Below are 17,980 nucleotides of genomic sequence, written 5' to 3'. Positions count from 1 at the left end.
AGCTTCGCTGGTATTGAACTTAATCATCTTGTTTAGTAAAACGTTACAGGTTATAAGTTTGATCCCAACTATGCAATTATGCAAACAATGCTAACAACACGGACATATATTCAATGGTTTTATTCCATTGAAATTATTGATGTACAATGGCTTCCCCTCTCTTTAAAAAAGGCTTGGATGTCCTTGATGAAATTATGCACTATACTAAACAGACATAACTTTTCTATGATAATTGATAATTTTTGCATACATCTAATTGCTAGGCTTCATTTACTTAGTTGAATGAAAGTAGGACACCTGGCATCAGCAGGTCAATGTTACTTAGATTTTAGAATTTGTAAACAAGATTTTAGATAAGAATAAGGAATAAAAGAGGATAGGTCTAACCAAAAATGCACACATTTAATGTAATTCAAGTACCTCAACAACTGTCCCTGTCTTTGTCTGCTGTTATACGCAAAAAGTATGCATATGAAATAAGTCTGTCTGTGTGTTGCTTTGGTGTTATTTACTAATGCATTTTTATCAGCAAACCGACCGATCTTCAACCAGTACTTACACAGAAACTAAATAAAGAAATCATATTGAAAGCCTGACACTTTAAATATTACAATATAGACTACTAGCGGCTTCGCCCCTAGCCTCTAGGGGCTTTGCCCCAAGAGGTAATTAAAAAAATAAGGTAGTACATGTGGTGGATCTTCATCTTCATCATATTATAATTATACATCAAAAAAAAAAAAATTTGGATCCTCATCTTCTTCAAACTGTATATCAATTATACATAAAAAAAAAAAAAATTTGGATCCTCATCTTCTTCAAACTGTATATCATCAAAAAAAAAAAGGGGGGGGGGGATTTTTTTTGTTTTTGGGGGGGTTGGGGGTGTCCCACCCCCCAAGAAAATAGCTTAAAACCACCACAGGACCAATAGGTATATACCCCGAAGAGTAGAATCCAATCGGTTCAGTGGTTACCGAGATCTTAAGGGACGGACGGACAGACAGACGGACAGACAGACATCGTTTTACTTTGTATTATAGATTGTTTATTGATTCCATTCATTTTAAGTTAAACTATTTTAAGTCTTTTTACAAAAAATCAAAATAAATTATATTTGCTAAATGACAAAGCCCATATTGTCCTGTTGTGGCGTCATAGAGAAAAAGGGAAAAGAAAGCCCCATTTCTCCCATCTTCTTTGAAGAGATTTTTCCCCCCTTTCCTTCTCCTATCCCGAAATTTATGACGTCACAACAGGAAAATATGGGCTTTGTCGTCACCAAATAAAAAAAATAAATCTTAACTTGCCTTTAAAATCATAGACAGGTTTTTTTTGAAGATGATTATTTTATTTTCCATTGACCCGTCCCCATATCCATGCATATTTTTGCATAGGAAACATAGGTTGTAATTTTGAATAATAAATTAACAGTCGTGCCAGACAGTTACGTTCAAGCAGATGAGCGATTTGGAGCGAAGCTATTCTACAATTTTACGTTTAACCTATTGTCTGTAGGTTAATTGTTTTTTAATTGTGCTTTAAAACCCACTAACCTATTAATATTATGCAAATTTTGAAAATATTTTACTTAATTTATTTGAACATTATGGAGTATTTCAGTTCTGCTGTTTTTCACTTATTTCCTTTTGACAATAAAAAACAACATAAAAAATTAAATCTTGATTTTAATTTATGTTGCTTTTAACAAAAAGCATTTTTAACGCATAGCATCTCCAATGACCTTATTCGTCTGCTACCAAATTATTTTCTTCTACTTGGCTGTGTCAATACACACCACACCATTGGTTGATTTTCAATGACCCAATTGTAAGACAGCACAGGGCTAGTGCGATGTGAAGATACAGTTATTTAACCCTTTCCCTCTCTAGTGTTTTACTTTAATATAATAAATATCACTCTATGAAAGACCTTAAAATTTATATCATAAACTTTTCTTCAAATGATTATATGTTCTTCCTTATTTAATTATAAAAATCAGCTACTAATCTTTGGTCTTTAATAACTCTTGTTTGTTTGATAATTAAGTTTATAGGTAATTAATCTTGCTAATGATATCATAAATTATGACTTCCCTGATTATGCACTATAAAAAATAACATGAAAATACATTTTTGCTTTTTTTCAATTAGATCAATTTGTTGTAAATAAAAATAATCAATATCGGTTCATCGGTTAACGATATCCTTCACTATAGACATACAGACGGACATCCTGCTATTCTAAGATTATGTTTTTTAGAGTAAAATAATCTCTATTCCAGATGTGCAAATCTTTTTTGCCAAGTTCTTCCTGATTATCTAATATTTGCATATATTAACATTATACCAACTTTTTGCATTATAGCCCAGGTATAGCAGGGATAGGACTATGGACAATAAATAAATCTTCCTCTAAATTATGACAAACAACTTTTGTCTTTGGTAGAATAAAACTTATAGCTAGATTGAAGAAAGATTTTAGTTATCTTGTCCTATTATAATGACTTCAGACTACCAATGACATAATCTTGTTTATAAAGTATAAGGAAAGTAAATTGTTTCTTTTCGTAATTACAAAGATACAAGTACGTCTAATTTCATTAATGCATAAATAAGAAAATAAAATCAAGAAATATGTCCAACAAAGCAACTTTTCTTCACTTTTTTATTTTAATATAATTATCAATTATTGTCTTTCTATGAACGTGAATGAATTGAGTGTAAAATGCAGGGCTTGTCAGCCGCATGTAAACCTCAGGGGAAAAAAACATTTTACAATTTTAAAAATCAACTGGAAGTTTAAACCTGACTCAAATATGACAATCCCCTTATTTAAATTTTTTTTCCAAGCATCCAAGCGGGTTTAAATTTGAAGTTTAGTCGCGGCTGACGCTCGGCCGCCGAACCCTTGATAGGAAAGGAAGCTAGGTCTACTGAACAAACTGTTTTTGTAATATAGAAATATCTGCAATAAGTGTCGTGCAAAGGGTTTTTTCAGGGGAGTGTTGACCTTAAGTGGGGAAGGCAGTTACTCCAAATTTTAATTTTAATAGGGGCGTTAAAACCCCCTTCTGTACGCATATGTATGCAATATTGAAATAGCATGTTTTTAAATTAAAGAATAATGTTTTATGCGTTTATGCAATTAATAACATTTGTTTCATTAATTAGAATGTTTAGTTTTAACAGATATGATAAAAATTATCAAAGATTTTATAATTCGAAATAATTTTTATTGTCACAAAAAGCAAAAAAATATAGCTGAGCATTACAATATTCTTATATAAAAGTAACACGATGTCTTTGTGTCTGTCTGTGTGTGTGTTTGTGTGCCGAAGGATCTCGCTAACCGCTGAACTGGTTTTTCATTACAATGAAGCTTCTCATAGATCCTGGCAAGGTATATAACTTTTTGTGGGAGTGTACCACCAACCTCCCAAGAGAAATCGCCCCCAAAACAAAATGACCCATACTATCTAAATTTTTATTTTTAAATCTAAAATAGAAATCGTGGGGGAGGGTGGGGGTCAACATCATCTCTCCCAACCTCATGTACTTTTATAGGCCTCTATATGCATAACCGCTAATTATTAAATATTATGCTTAACTACCTTAATGGAAAACTATAAAAATCTTTTTTTTCCCCAATATCTTCGTCACCTATTTCAAATCTGTGTTATGAATTACAAATAAATAAAAAAAATCTAATTGCTGCTTTGCGCTTAGTTTAACAAATGCAAATTTTAGCTGCGTTACTTTTATATAACTATTCGCTTCCCTTACTATAATTTCGAATATTATCTAGTAAAATATTACACACTAATCGATATCAAGAAATATTGTAAACAGCGTTTGTGAGATATTTGGTATCACTTTTAAATATGTTTTGCCATACCTATCTACATTAAAGGCCCCATGAGTTAATCATTGAAAAGGGAATTTGAAACAATTTTTTATCGATTAGGGGATATAATTCTGGAAGAATTTTCTTTATTGCCATGTTTTTTATTTGAATATGACCCAATCGCGAGGTCCTATAATATATTTTCTAGATTATGATATATCAATAGTAATTAGAAAAAAATGTATACTACCATACTGGGGACCTTTAGACAAAGACATCCTTGTTTAAATGTATAATAAAAGTGCATTACTAAATATTCAAATAGTCATATAAATTATCAAACTTACTATATTTGACCAGGGATAAGACAATAGCAGAGAAATTGATGTACATCACCAATGATCATACACAAAATAAAACTTTATATAGATTACAATTAATGGTTGAAACTTTTGGACACTCAACTTTATGAACCAACCAATCAAAATTTAATAAAAGTCGTCAAAGTTGTTGACCTAACGAATAAGAAAACTTAATTATAAAGCTTTGGTGACCAGTGTAATAAACAGCCCAATGTCTCCTCCATCCCTAATACTTGACCATAATATTATAAGATTTTTTTATGAATATTATCCTAATATTTTTTATAGAAAATTATATAACAGATTTATTTTTTCAGGATCAAACACCATTGGCGGATGATTGGTTGGTTGGAGAGAGTAGAGAAGGATTTCTAGATGTAGAGGATATACTTAGAGATCCTAGGACAACACAGGTATAATTTCTAGATATGGGGATATAATCAGAGATCCTAGGACTACACAGGTATAATTATGATTGGTTGGTTGGAGAGAGTAGAGAAGGATTTCTAGATGTAGAGGATATTCTGAGAGATCCTAGGACTACACAGGTATAATTATGATTGGTTGGTTGGAGAGAGTAGAGAAGGATTTCTAGATGTAGAGGATATTCTGAGAGATCCTAGGACTACACAGGTATAATTATGATTGGTTGGTTAGAGAGAGTAGAGAAGGATTTCTAGATGTAGAGGATATTCTGAGAGATCCTAGGACAACACAGGTATAATTATGATTGGTTGGTTGGAGAGAGTAGAGAAGGATTTCTAGATGTAGAGGATATTCTGTGAGATCCTAAGACTACACAGGTATAATTTCTAGATGTAGAGGATATACTTAGAGATCCTAGGACAACACAGGTATAATTATGATTGGTTGGTTGGAGAGAGTAGAGAAGGATTTCTAGATGTTGAGGATATTCTGTGAGATCCTAGGACTACACAGGTATAATTTCTAGATGTAGAGGATATACTTAGAGATCCTAGGACTACACAGGTATAATTATGATTGGTTGGTTGGAGAGAGTAGAGAAGGATTTCTAGATGTAGAGGATATACTTAGAGACCCTAGGACTACACAGGTATAATTATGATTTGTTGGTTGGAGAGAGTAGAGAAGGATTTCTAGATGTAGTGGATATACTTAGAGATCCTAGGACAACACAGGTATAATTTCAAGATGTAGAGGATATACTCATAAATCCTAAGACTACACAGATATGTCCTTGTAGAAAATTAACATAATGTCTGTCTTTATGTCTGTACCGAAGAATCTCGCTAATTGCTATACTGATATGATTCTTCTAGTATCCTAGTAACCCTAAGTCCATGGCAAGTTTATAGCCATTTTGGGGGAGGGTGTCCTCCCAAGAGAAATCACCTCTAGAAAAAAAGGACACCCCCAATATTCTTTTTTTCTCCTTCTTTTTAAAACTAAAATTGAAAAAAAAGGCAGGGGTTGACTTACTCGCCCTTCCCACAAACCTCTAGGACAAAACAGACATAGTTAGATGGACATATAAATAAATTGAATTGAGTTATAGGATAGCTTTGCTACTAAGAATACAGGCAAAATAATAATTCTAATATGAATCTGATATCTAAAATTTTTCTAGGATCCTTTTACATCTGCTTCAGATATCATCAACACACCAAACCCAGAACCTTTCATTCAGGTATCAAAATATTATGAAATTAAGTTAGATATGGAAAGACCAATTGGCGACAAATTCATATAAATCTTTATGATAAACAAAGTAACACCTACTGTAGATAAAAATTATTGATTGGAAAGCTTGGACTTTGATAGTTTGAGCCATCTGATCAAAGTTAGATAAAAATATACTCTAAAATTTTTAGCCGACAAAAAAGATAAGGTCCTTTAATTATAGTATTTTTTTAACCAAATAATTTAATGCCGAGTCACCTTACAATATAATGAGATTTTCTCAGCTGCTTTTTCAGATAGAGTAATGATTGATTGTGTCCATATTCCCCTTTTTCATACATGTTAATGTCAGAATGCTTCTATTATGACAGCAGAGAAGTTGGTATTTTCTCCTGTTTTTGTACATTGTTGACAATTAGAATTATAGACTGACCAACAGACAACAACTTTAGAGTAACCAAGTTAATAAGTTTTCTTTTTCAGGATGTTTTGAAGAGTAGCACAGACATACAAGATGTTACTGACAGTACAGATGTACTGCAAGATGTTGACAGTAGTACAGATGTACCGCAAGATATAGTGAGCAGTACAAATGTACAAGAAGAAAGTAGTACAACCAAAGCATATAATAAGATAGATGAAGAAATTATTTCAAGTCTCAATTCTGATAATAATTTAATTCAGGAATGAAAACTTCATAAGACAGAAAAAATACAGACATAGATACAAACAAAACAAGGATGACAACATCCATAAAAGCGAAGCACTGAAACGGTAGGACAAACGGACATTAATACTTGTATAGTGTCTGAACTGAATAATCAGAATATAAAAGTATAAGATTCGAAGCAAAATTGTAAGACAATTTGTTGAAAAACTGCTTGATACAGGATAATGTTTATGGACATACTTACATCTTTAGGGCTTGATTATAGAGTTGCTTCGCTTAAAATATTGTTCTTTGTTGTCCCAGGAATCAAAATACCAAATATCAGATCAAACGGATAATTAGATCATATAAAAATTTGTTGTTAAAAAAGTAGAAAAATCAACATGTTTAAAATGGACGTACGGACATACTGGTAATGATTATAGAGTTGATACGCTTTCTAAATCGTACCTAACTATTACAGGAATTACCATGCAAAATTTGAAATCGATAGGACAATTCTAACATGCCTAAATTAACGAAAAAAGCTATTTAAAAAAGTAAAAAAATCAACATGTTTAAAATGGACGTACGGACATTTTGGTAATGATTATAGAGTTGCTACGCTTTCTAAATCGTACCTAACTACTACAGAAATCACCATGCAAAGTTTGAAATCGATAGGACAATTCTAACATGCTTAAATTAACGAATAAAAGCTAACTATCTCGGACGGACGGACGGAAGGACGTACGGACGGACGGACGGACCGACCCTAATTATAGAAAAGCTTCGCTTTTAAAAATCGTATGTACACTGAGATAATCAAAGTTATTCTGTCTATAGATAGATAGCCAGACAGTCAAACACATCTATAGATGGACAAACACACCAATAAATGGACAAACACAACAGATTAGAATATTGATACAGATAAACATGAAGACATATTAAAAGACAAAGTAGACAGTTTTACAGATTTACAATACATGCTTTAAATTTTAAAATTGAAACTTTGGTTAACAATACGATTCTTTTCTATCTTGATAAATCCACAAAAACTAGATGTGAGATAAAATCTGATTGCTCACTGTTGAAATAAAAAGTAATATTGCAATTAAACACCTATAGAGGTCGGTAATGGGAATGTTTTTGTTAAAACAGCAGAAAACATAGGTCGCAATAAAGATACAAAATTTTAGGAGCATATTTCAAACTCAATCATGTTACGAGTAAGTGTGTTATTAGTCAATTGTATTGCAGATTTGTTACTAAAAATATTAGTAATATCATGTGAACACCTTAAGTTGAAATGATGACAGGAATATTTTAAAACGAAAACAATCATTGCATATTTGTTTTTCCAGTAGTAGCGCAGCTACTAAACAATTACTATGCTATAAAAAAAGTTTAATAATTGTCCAGGGAATGTTCGTGGCAACTTTGTACGGGGAATAGCGATATTCCATCAACAACAAAATAAACTCAACCAAAAAATTATTTATTTTATTTGCGAAACAAAAATGAATGGAGGGGGGGGGGGCCGCAGACTTAAAACAAAGCCACTTGCATATTTATATATGATCTTTGATATAAAGATTTATTGTCCAAAATACTTTATCCGGGCCCTAATCGTTCTTTTAGAAAGACCCTTTTGTAACTAAAATTTTACCTATGCTATTTATGCATGTTTCATTCTTGTTTTTGATCAAATCTAAAACATGATGATTGCTGAATAAACAAACAAGATAAAATTATTTATACTCTATGTTTATTCCTGTACGTCTGTCCGTCTGTCCGTCTGTCCTAGCCAAAATATGATTTTTCCACCTGCTATTCAAGATAGACAAATTTAATAGTTATACATAAGCATTATTTGTTTAATAAGGCATGCAAAACCAGGGATTAGTATATAAAACAAGGATGACAACATCCATAAAAGCGAAGCTCTGAAATGGAAGGATGTTACATGCTTCGCTTGTAACATTGTACTTTGTTGTACTAGGAATCAGTTTTCAAAAATCAGAAGAATCGGATAATTCTAACATACAAAATTTGCTGTCAAAAAGCTAAAAATCAATATGTTTAAAATCATCATGCAAAGTTTGAAGTCGATAAGACAATTCTAACCTGTTTAAATTAACGAAAAGAGCTAACTCTCTGTGACGGACGGACGGACGTACGGACCTACACTAATTATAGAAAAGCTTCGCTTTTAAAAATTTAATCAGAGGGAAAATATTAAAGTGGTCTACTGAAAGTCTTTAAAAGGTTCACATAAAATTACAGACATCTATCCATAAAAGCAGCCGAGAAAATCAATTTTTATGTTATGGCATTATATCTCAATAATAGCATAATGGACGGACAGATGAACAAAGTAAGTTATATAAAAGATACTCATTGGTTATTGGAAAACTCTATAAGTCTATGTGTGATAACAGCTGTGTAAATAAAAATAACTTTTATCCAACAAATAGACAGACATGGTGGTGAGTTGTCGGGGAGCTTCGCTATTCGCTGCTTTAAATAATGAAAAGCGGCTACGTAGATATAGGCCTAAAGGTGCCCTTGAGAGGGGGGGATAGTCGAGCCCCCCACTTTCAATTTTAGTTTTAAAAAGACATTTTTTTTTTGGGGGGGGGGGGGGTTAAATTATTTTCATAGGGTCGGTTTCTCTTGGGGGAGGGTGGTGGTACCCTCAATCCAAATATTTATAAAACTTTTCCGGACTTATGAGAAGCTACCCTGTAAAGAAGAACACACAGATTCTGTTACTTTATTATAAGGATTAAAAATATGTTGTCCTATTTTACTTTTTGTTTTGCATAATTCTTATCCTTGTCCGTAATGGCAATATAATCCAATAGGGTATGACAACATGAATTTTAAACTCTAGTCAACTAGAAAATTGACAGGGAAAGCCAATGGAGTATTTAGAATGGAGTACTTTGTAAACTGGTAACTCTATACTTGTTGATTGTCCATTTGTCTTACATTCCGTCTCTGTTTCCTTATATCTTGTTTATTTGTATTCATTTTCCCAGGGAGGGAGGGGACATTGGACTGTTTATTACACTAGTCCCCAAAGTTTTACGATAACGTTTTCTTATTCGGTGGCTTAGGAGACTTTTAGTAAATTCTGATTGGTTGGTTTATTAAGTTTTCTAACGTTTCAACCACTAATTATAACCTTCAGAAGGGTTAATTTTGTGTATCATAATTGGGAATATTGTACAATGTACATCAATTTGTAAGCAATTGTCTTATACCTTAAGATCCCTGCATTTTCCCCTTTTAATTTAATTTAATACAGAATTATTCATAATATCCTTAACTGAGAGTAAATCTCTTTTTATTTTTATTTTCTTGATTATTTTAAACAACTTTACTACTATAAGACAAAGTGGTCCTTGTTTCTTTTTCTAGTTCTCTATAATAAAAATGTATTAAGTAGATGCACTTAATGAAATGTAATCATTATTGATATCTACTTAATTATAAGTTTTCTTTCTGTTTGTATACAATGGAAAAATTCAAACAGAAATTTAAAAATAATATATCTAAATTTAATTAAGTGAGGGTATTTTTATTTTATTTCCATGCACAATTCGTAGAAATGACAGAAATGGATGGAGAATAACGTCAATTTAGCTTGCTAACGTGGAACTCATTTATTGGTTACTTCGTTCATCCAGTAGGATGGGAGGGGGTTTGATTAAAGGGGCGGGGGATTCGTTATTTTAGCCCGCTGCTTGTTTCACTTTATTAGAGAGCATGAAAATCTGGCGTAAGATCCATATAATAGGTGAATGAAATAAATCGCTCAAAAAATCAGCATGTGACGTCATAAAATTGAGGGATTATCTATCTCTTTTTTGGGGGGTTTCTTTCCCACTCCTCATCTCCTCATCCTTCATTTATATGACGTCAGAATTCTTTTTGAGCGACATTCTTTACTTACATGTAAGTGATAATATATCCATTACAACACATTACTTTTAATAAAGTTTTCATAAATATACATACAGGCCAAAGATGAAGGAGACACTCTACCTATCCAAGATAATAACAATAAAGGCATTATTGAAAATAACAGTGATAATATTCATTTAATTAAAGACTCTACTGACAAAGTTATTGATAAAGAAGTGATTGGTGATAGTAAAGATAGTCTTTCAGATCTCAAGAACAGTGAAAAAGAAACTACTGATACTTTTGATACTAATGATAAATCAAGCATAATTCAAGGGATAAGGTAATTATTAAATTCAATTCGACATTAGAACATATTTTAAATCAAGAGGGTGTGGACTTTGAATTGTAAATGATACTTGTCCCTCAAAATTTTTAAACAGGTATTCATTTATTGGCTTAAAAAAACTATTGGGAGATTTATCAAATCTTGATTGAATTGTACAAACCAATAGCGTACGGATAACTTTGAAAATAAAACTATACTCAAAACCTTACGTGATTGACCATTGGTGAAAATTGCGTTTAGTAAGTATCTATAAAGAAATCTTACCAAGACTTTATTAAATAAATGAACTGATTTAAAATGTCTCTAACAAGATCAATTATGATCACAACAGAATTAAATCTACAAGTGCCTTTACTACTAATTTTCATAAAAAGTAATTTTAAAAATTTAATATGTATTAGTAAAATTTCTATAAAGAAATAGAAAATGTATTATTTATCTTATCAAATATTTGGTATTAATGGCCTAATAGTATGTTTAAATGACCAAATGGCCGATGATATATCTCCTACTACTAAAATCATACATTTCAATGCTAGTGTTTCTGTATTAAAGCTAGAAAAGTAGAAATAGCATATGTTAGAAATTGCCTAATATAGGTTCTATAAGTTGACCACAGAAAACAACCCTCCTTATTTCATAATTTTAAACGCGTGTTTATTGCCCTTTCGGGAGCACTAACCCTACAAGATTCTTCTATTTTTCAATTGACCTAGCAAATCTAAAATTAGCTTTCAAATATTGGAATGACCTTCCCTCCCCCCCCCCCAAAAAAAAAAAACATAAAATAATTTGAAGAAAAAAACGAGGGCAGTCAAATTCATCTAACATATCACTAAAGTTTCGCAATTAAGAATTGGAAGTGTAATATTTTGGTTACTTTGCATGAACACCTGACCTTTTAGCTACTGATTTCAGGGGCCTTAGAAAGATTAATGAGTTAAAATTTACAATATTTCTAGAAAAGTTGAAAAGCTACTCTATAGATTGTCTGTCTATGGAGGAATTGTTATTTTCTTGGCTGCTATTACTGATATACTGCTGATTATTTTGAAGGATTTTGTGAATCAACAACCTTCTTGATTATTCGGTTATGTTTTCTTCTCTATGGAAGATTTCTTGGTTGTTATTACAGATAGATTGATGAATTTTGTTATGAAAAATAAAATTTTGCTGACCAAAAAACTCACATTATATGTCTGTATGTCAAAAATACTGTTATTATGATTTTTTGTATTTAGAAGCTTCACCACTCACGGATGTTGTCATCCTTGTTTTTCCTTTCCTTAATATTTCATCAACACTAGTCAATTACGTGGTTACAAATATACAGGGAAACAGGAATATCACATCAAATGATAAATCAATCTTCAATAAATTTTTAGTATGTGTTTTTTTTTTCAGGGAGGAGATGCCTATAAATTGTTCTGGTATCTAAAGTTATATTAACACAATATCATATTCATTCGCCCATAAACTAATTGTTAAATATCGATTGGTTGGTTCAAAACTAGTAGGGTTGAACATCAATTTCTTGGCCATTGTCTTATCTCTTAAGATCCCTAGACGTAAAACCGTGAACACATTTAATTAATGTCGTAAAATGGGCACAAACCATTTCGTATTGATAAAATGCTACAAATATTCCAATCTTTTCTACTTTAAGACTATAGAATATAAGTTGGTTTGAATAACCATTCTCCCTATCAATTTATAAATCAGAATCACATAATAGTTAGGGGCGCAGCCGCTAGTGGACTAAAAAACGTTTTCGGAATTTAATCTAACTTATATTAGGTCCAGTATTAAAAAGTTTAGATAGATTTTTAATGTTATTTTACTGTTCTAATATTCTTTGTAGATTATTTTTATTACGTTTTTACATCAGTATATCGATTGTAAACTAGTTTATAGCTGTTTAAAAAAACACAGGAATAAAAAAACAACTCTTGTTTTTATGTGCAAAATATATGTAGCTTAAAAATTCTTGAAAAAGTCAAAATCTATACTAAGAAGAAATTTACACAACAATTATCAATTTAAAAATATGGCTATGGATAGATGGATTATTAATTTTAGGCAATTTTTTTTACAGAATTATATAAATCATCAACTAACAAGCAAGTTTAGTTTTCACGGGTATATTTCTCTTAGGAGAACAAATCCATAATTGTTCTTAGTACTTTTCTAATTATTAATAATTTGATTTAAAATTTGTATTTCTGTTGTTTGTGCATGTTTGTACCTCTCCATAGTGATTGTTGAATACAAATCTATATTGTATTCTAAAGCAAAGCATGACAATGTTTTCTTCAGTTATATTTCTTCTTCCTTGTTCTTTTCTGTTTCTCTGTCTTTATCTCTCTCTCTCTCTCTTCTCTCTCTCTCTCATTCTCCCTCTCTCTCTCTCTCTCTCTCTCTCTCTCTCTCTCTCTCTCTCTCTCTCTCTCTCTCTCTCTCTCTCTCTTTCTCTCTCTCTATCTCCCTCTCCCTCTAACTCTCTCTATCTCATTCTCTCTTTCTCTCTCTCTCTCTCTCTCTCTCTCTCTCTCTCTCTCTTTCACTCTCTTTCTCTCTCTCTTAATCTCCCTCTCCCTTTAACTCACTCTAACTCATTCTCTCTTTCTCTATCTATCTATCTATGTCATTCTCTCTTTCTCTGTCTGTCTTTCTACTATCCATTTCTTTCTCAATTCTCTCTCTTTTTTTTATCGTTCCTTCCTTAAAAACCAAGTTATATTAGCTCTTCAAAATCATTTTTATAGATAGACATTAGACATCATTCTATCACTAATAGATAAAAGTCTGCAAAAATAACACTTTATTTCCTTGGCATTTTAAATTCTCTAATTGTTTGTTAAGTTATTTTTATTGTCATTACTTGGTTGGGGCGTGGTTTTTATACAACCACCATCCCCCCACCCCTTCCAACACTTTTTCTGATAAAGAACGAGCAGAGTTCTTTTTCATAAGTGTTTAAGTAATGTGACATAAATAAATGTTTTAGATAAAATTATTTGATGATTTTGTTTTAATAACTCAACCTTTAAACAATTAAAAATAATAAGCTTAACTATTATATAATGTACAATATAAAAAACACATTATACTAAATTATTATTCAGCTAATGAATTATTAAATAGCACAAAGTTCATTTTACCATGACATCTCTTTCTTTTATTTTCAAGCTGCTTAATTATGTGAAACTCTTTTATTTAAGTAATCTATGTAAATTTTCAAAATAATAAATTTTCTTTTATTGCGAATTTTTTGAAAGTTTATATAAACACTTTTCTTTTGGTTGTTCTTTAGCTTAGTCCCCGAGTCTATAGCTATGCAATGACAAGGCGTGGTTAATTAAAGGCTTAAATTCTTAGATTACATTCCAGACAAAACAACCAAATTTTAAGATAAAATTAACAAATTTATACTAATATTGACTCAGAGCGAAAATAGCTGGCTAATGTTTTACAATATAAGGTACAGAGGTCAATTGTTTCTATGCACATTTCTTTTGGGAGGAATAAAATATCCTTCCTAAAATCAGGTAAAACCATTCTAAACCAAAATGAATGAACAATTTACACAGAGAGAAACACAGACAAACATCCAAGATCTTTCAATAATTCAATTGACATTGTTATTTTTTTTGTCGTGTTTGTATAAGCACCCCTTGTATTGTAGTATATCCTGATGTTGACATTTAATTCTAAACTATTTTATACCCACTAAACTCGAAGGGCAAACATGACAACAAACTAAATGTCATCGAACTAGATCTAAGAAATGAGGAAGAAAGCATTTAAATTTAAATGAAGATTGAATGTCAAATCAGAATAATCATTTATCGCACCGTATTATATGTAGACAGCTTTCCTGAGATAATAAAGTGAAAGATTATAAGATTAAAACCAGTTTTATTATCCCCGAGGGATATTAATTTTGATATTTTGATTTTGATTTTCGTGGAAAATTGTCTGCAATACATGATTTTATTAGTATGGCTAAGAACTGGTTCTAATCCAGTTTTGAATACATTCTAGGAATAATTCAATAAATTTGTATTTGTAGCTTTTGAACTGAATATATATTTTATGTGTCTAAGGTTCATTTATATTACATTTTAGTAACTTAACAGAGGGGGGGGGGGGGTGTTTATGGAAGCTATGTGAAGCTTTGTGGGGACGGCCAAACGGTCCAGCGGTTTGGCGAAATATTTGCTGCAGACAGACTGACATCTCTTTAAATAGGTTCCCTTTTCACTTTTTGATTTTACATTTTAAAGTCGCTTCATTTATTGCTTGTTTTAATTAAAAATTGGTTTCTATTTTGAACTACACTTCTATGGACAATGATATACTTGTTAAACATAAAATATCGATCAGATAAAATCATGAAATAGTATGATTACTTCTTTTCCTAATTTCACATTTGGTTATTGAAAGTTTATAAATAAAAAAAAGTAGCGAAATCACTCTTACACTTTTCAAAAAATTTTGCCAGTATATTTAGACTCAGAAATATTGATCAATTCTCATAAAAAAGTAGGATTTTTGGTTGTGTATCGAAAACTTAAAAATCACAAAAAAATGTTTTCTATCCTCAAAAATGTTTTACATCTTACATTAAAACTAAAATTGAATGTCCCCCTATATGCGCAGCCACCTGTTGAAAAAAAAATAATTTAGCCGCGACGCTTATAAAATATTATTTCCTTGTTTATTGACAAGAATTTATGATTTTATGTTTCCTGCTTTTTAACACATATTTATATCACAGGATAAAATGTATCATAGATTACAATAAAAGTAAAAATAGTGACATCACACCAGTATACTTTTTTTTCATCCAAAGATATCAAACTGATTTTAAACATTAAAGAATAATTACGCCTGTAACGTTGACCATAGAAATTTAAATACATTTTATAGGTTCAAATTTTTTGTCCAAGGAGAAATTAATCCAATACTTTAGAATTTACGTACTGGTCGTTATTTCTGTGTTAAAACTTACCTAAAATAAATAAAAAAAATGAGAAATTTAATTTAATACTTTGTATCAAGATATAGAAAGTATCTTTTAAAAAAAAGACAGCTTGAATAAGCCTGACACCTATTTTTTAGTTTTTTAATCAATCAATGACATTAAAATTTTTGTGTGTAATTATTTATCAAGGAAAAAAAACACTTGTTTCGACTGCCAATCCTTTGAATCCCTGCGGGGTACAAAGCTTCTATTTAGAAGTCAGTGAAATGTAAATAAAACCATTATTTTTGTCCTGCAAAGCATAACCAACTCTTACAGTGAGGTAAATTGATAATTTTGTTATTGCATACAGAATATTATATTAACCAAGGCTAAAAATTAATGTTATTTTAAATCTCAAACAATTTTGGGAATCTCATTTAGAATTTGATTTCACCTTCTATTAAAAGTAAAGAAATCATTTTTAGTATATATTTAAATAAGAAATTAATAGTTGATTTAAAAGTAATAACTTTAAATCCTTTAAAACGAGATGAAATTTATATAAATAGGAAATTTTATCAGAGTTACCATTTTTTTAGATTGCTGTGATATCAATAGGGCGATCTAATACCCTTTAATTACTATCAATGCTATTCGTTTCCGACGTATAGACTTACAAACCTTAAGTGTAGAAAATCCGTGTTTCAACAATCTTTCATTAATCATGAATTTTGACTTTTGAACTCATCAAAGTATGAAATGAAGAAATAAATTTCACAACATTTAAAGCATGACCAATGACCAAATACCATTTAGACATGCGTAGCCTCCTTTTATTTGATTTTATGTGTCTTATTAAAGATCTTTGAGATGTATTTACATATAATTTCAAAGTAGTTTATTTGTAAGATTTCTCTAACCGCTGGACTCATACAGTTCTTCTATACTGTGAAGCATCTTATTGATCTAGGGATGGTTTAAAAGCCTGTAAGGAACGTATAATTAAACTACTAATAAAACTAACTTAATATAGTATTTCAATTTATATTGGTCTATCTAGATCTTTATTTAATCCCAATAAGAGTTGCTCTGCTTATATGAAAAAATGTCATCCTTGTTTTTCTAACCTATAAGTTCCACTTCACTTATCTACAAAGCATTTCCCTTTCTATAAAATTAAAAGGCCTTTAGGAATGAAAGTATTTATGAAAGGAAATTTTAAATCAGAATAGGAAAATGCAGTAGCGTGCAACGTGTTTTGCCATAAAGCCAAAATCCAAGAGGGTGTAATACAGACAGCAAGAGGGGTGTAATTTTATTGTTAGAGGGTTGAATCCATCCCCCTACATAATCCAAATACTGAAAATTCAAGTCTTCTTTGATTAATAACAATACGCACGAAGCTAGCATTTTTACACCGCCCATTCAAATTTAAGGGTCATATATAATCTTTTTTCAACTAAATATGGGCCTCCTTCATTGGTCAGTTCGTTCATCTTATAGGAGGGGAAGGGATGAGCGATATATTTATTTTAGCCAACTGGGAAGTATAACGTTATTAGAGTACATGAAATTCTGCTGCAACATCCAAATATTTATAAATTGATAGACACGGCCCAAGGGGTGTGATAATAAAAGGTTTCGTGATTTTATTTTTAAAATATTTATATTTTTCAGGCATAGTAACGCAGAAAATGTAGAAAAAGATGCCTCAAAACCATCAGTCAACCCTAAACTCAATGAAATATCTAAAGAAAAGTCTTTTAAGCAATTAAACAAAAAAGATCGGACAGATCTATTGGTTAAATCTTTTAAATTAGCTCAAGGTATGTATGTATAATAGTTCTTAAATTAATAATTCAAATCATTTAAAGGATGTTAAATTTTTTTTGCATTGCAACGAACACTTCAATTCCCTTGGATTAAATGAGGAAACATAACTTACTTATAGTTTGAAAATATGGATGGGCTGGGTAGTTTTTTTTCTAATCCTATCCCTGCGGGGTTTATACCCGCTGTCTACCCAGTACCCAATAAACCAAGAAATTTAGATATTCTTTTTCCTTAACACTAGTCAAATTTATTTAGGTAAAAATCCGCCATCCAAAAGTGAGCTCTCGATGTTACAAGCTCGGGTTAAAAGTGATCTGGCGCTAAGGAAATCTGAAAGCAATAATCCTGACTTTAAACATGTCATGGCATATAACCAGGAATTATATCATAACTAA

General features: G+C 31.0%; 3 protein-coding genes across 3 annotated transcripts in view; 2 read left to right on the top strand and 1 right to left on the bottom strand.

Annotated features, from left to right (window-relative positions):
- LOC145325516 (uncharacterized) overlaps positions 1-6,560 on the top strand; it is a 27,907-nt gene extending 21,347 nt beyond the window's left edge. The window contains exons 3-5 of the mRNA XM_080168495.1: positions 4,526-4,621; positions 5,818-5,877; positions 6,354-6,560. Of these exons, the coding sequence (XP_080024621.1) occupies positions 4,526-4,621; positions 5,818-5,877; positions 6,354-6,560 (363 nt within the window). The remainder of the gene's footprint in view (positions 1-4,525; positions 4,622-5,817; positions 5,878-6,353) is intronic.
- The window catches only part of LOC145326365 (protein-lysine N-methyltransferase SMYD4-like), a 139,241-nt gene that overhangs the window by 103,938 nt on the left and 17,323 nt on the right, over positions 1-17,980 (bottom strand). The gene's annotated exons all lie outside the window — the stretch shown is intronic.
- Positions 3,376-17,980, top strand: LOC145325515 (uncharacterized). The gene is made up of 7 exons (XM_080168494.1): positions 3,376-3,402; positions 4,526-4,621; positions 5,818-5,877; positions 6,354-6,464; positions 10,551-10,777; positions 17,430-17,578; positions 17,841-17,980. The coding sequence occupies exons 1-7, from the start codon at positions 3,376-3,378 to the stop codon at positions 17,978-17,980; spliced, it is 810 nt and encodes a 269-aa protein (XP_080024620.1).

Source organism: Acartia tonsa, chromosome 8 (assembly GCF_053477335.1).
Source record: "Acartia tonsa isolate MP-2025a chromosome 8, ASM5347733v1, whole genome shotgun sequence".
In the NCBI taxonomy this organism is placed as follows: Eukaryota; Metazoa; Arthropoda; class Copepoda; order Calanoida; family Acartiidae; genus Acartia; species Acartia tonsa.
The sequence above is the reverse complement of the archived record's forward strand: the minus strand, read 5'-3'. Positions and strand labels throughout refer to the sequence as shown.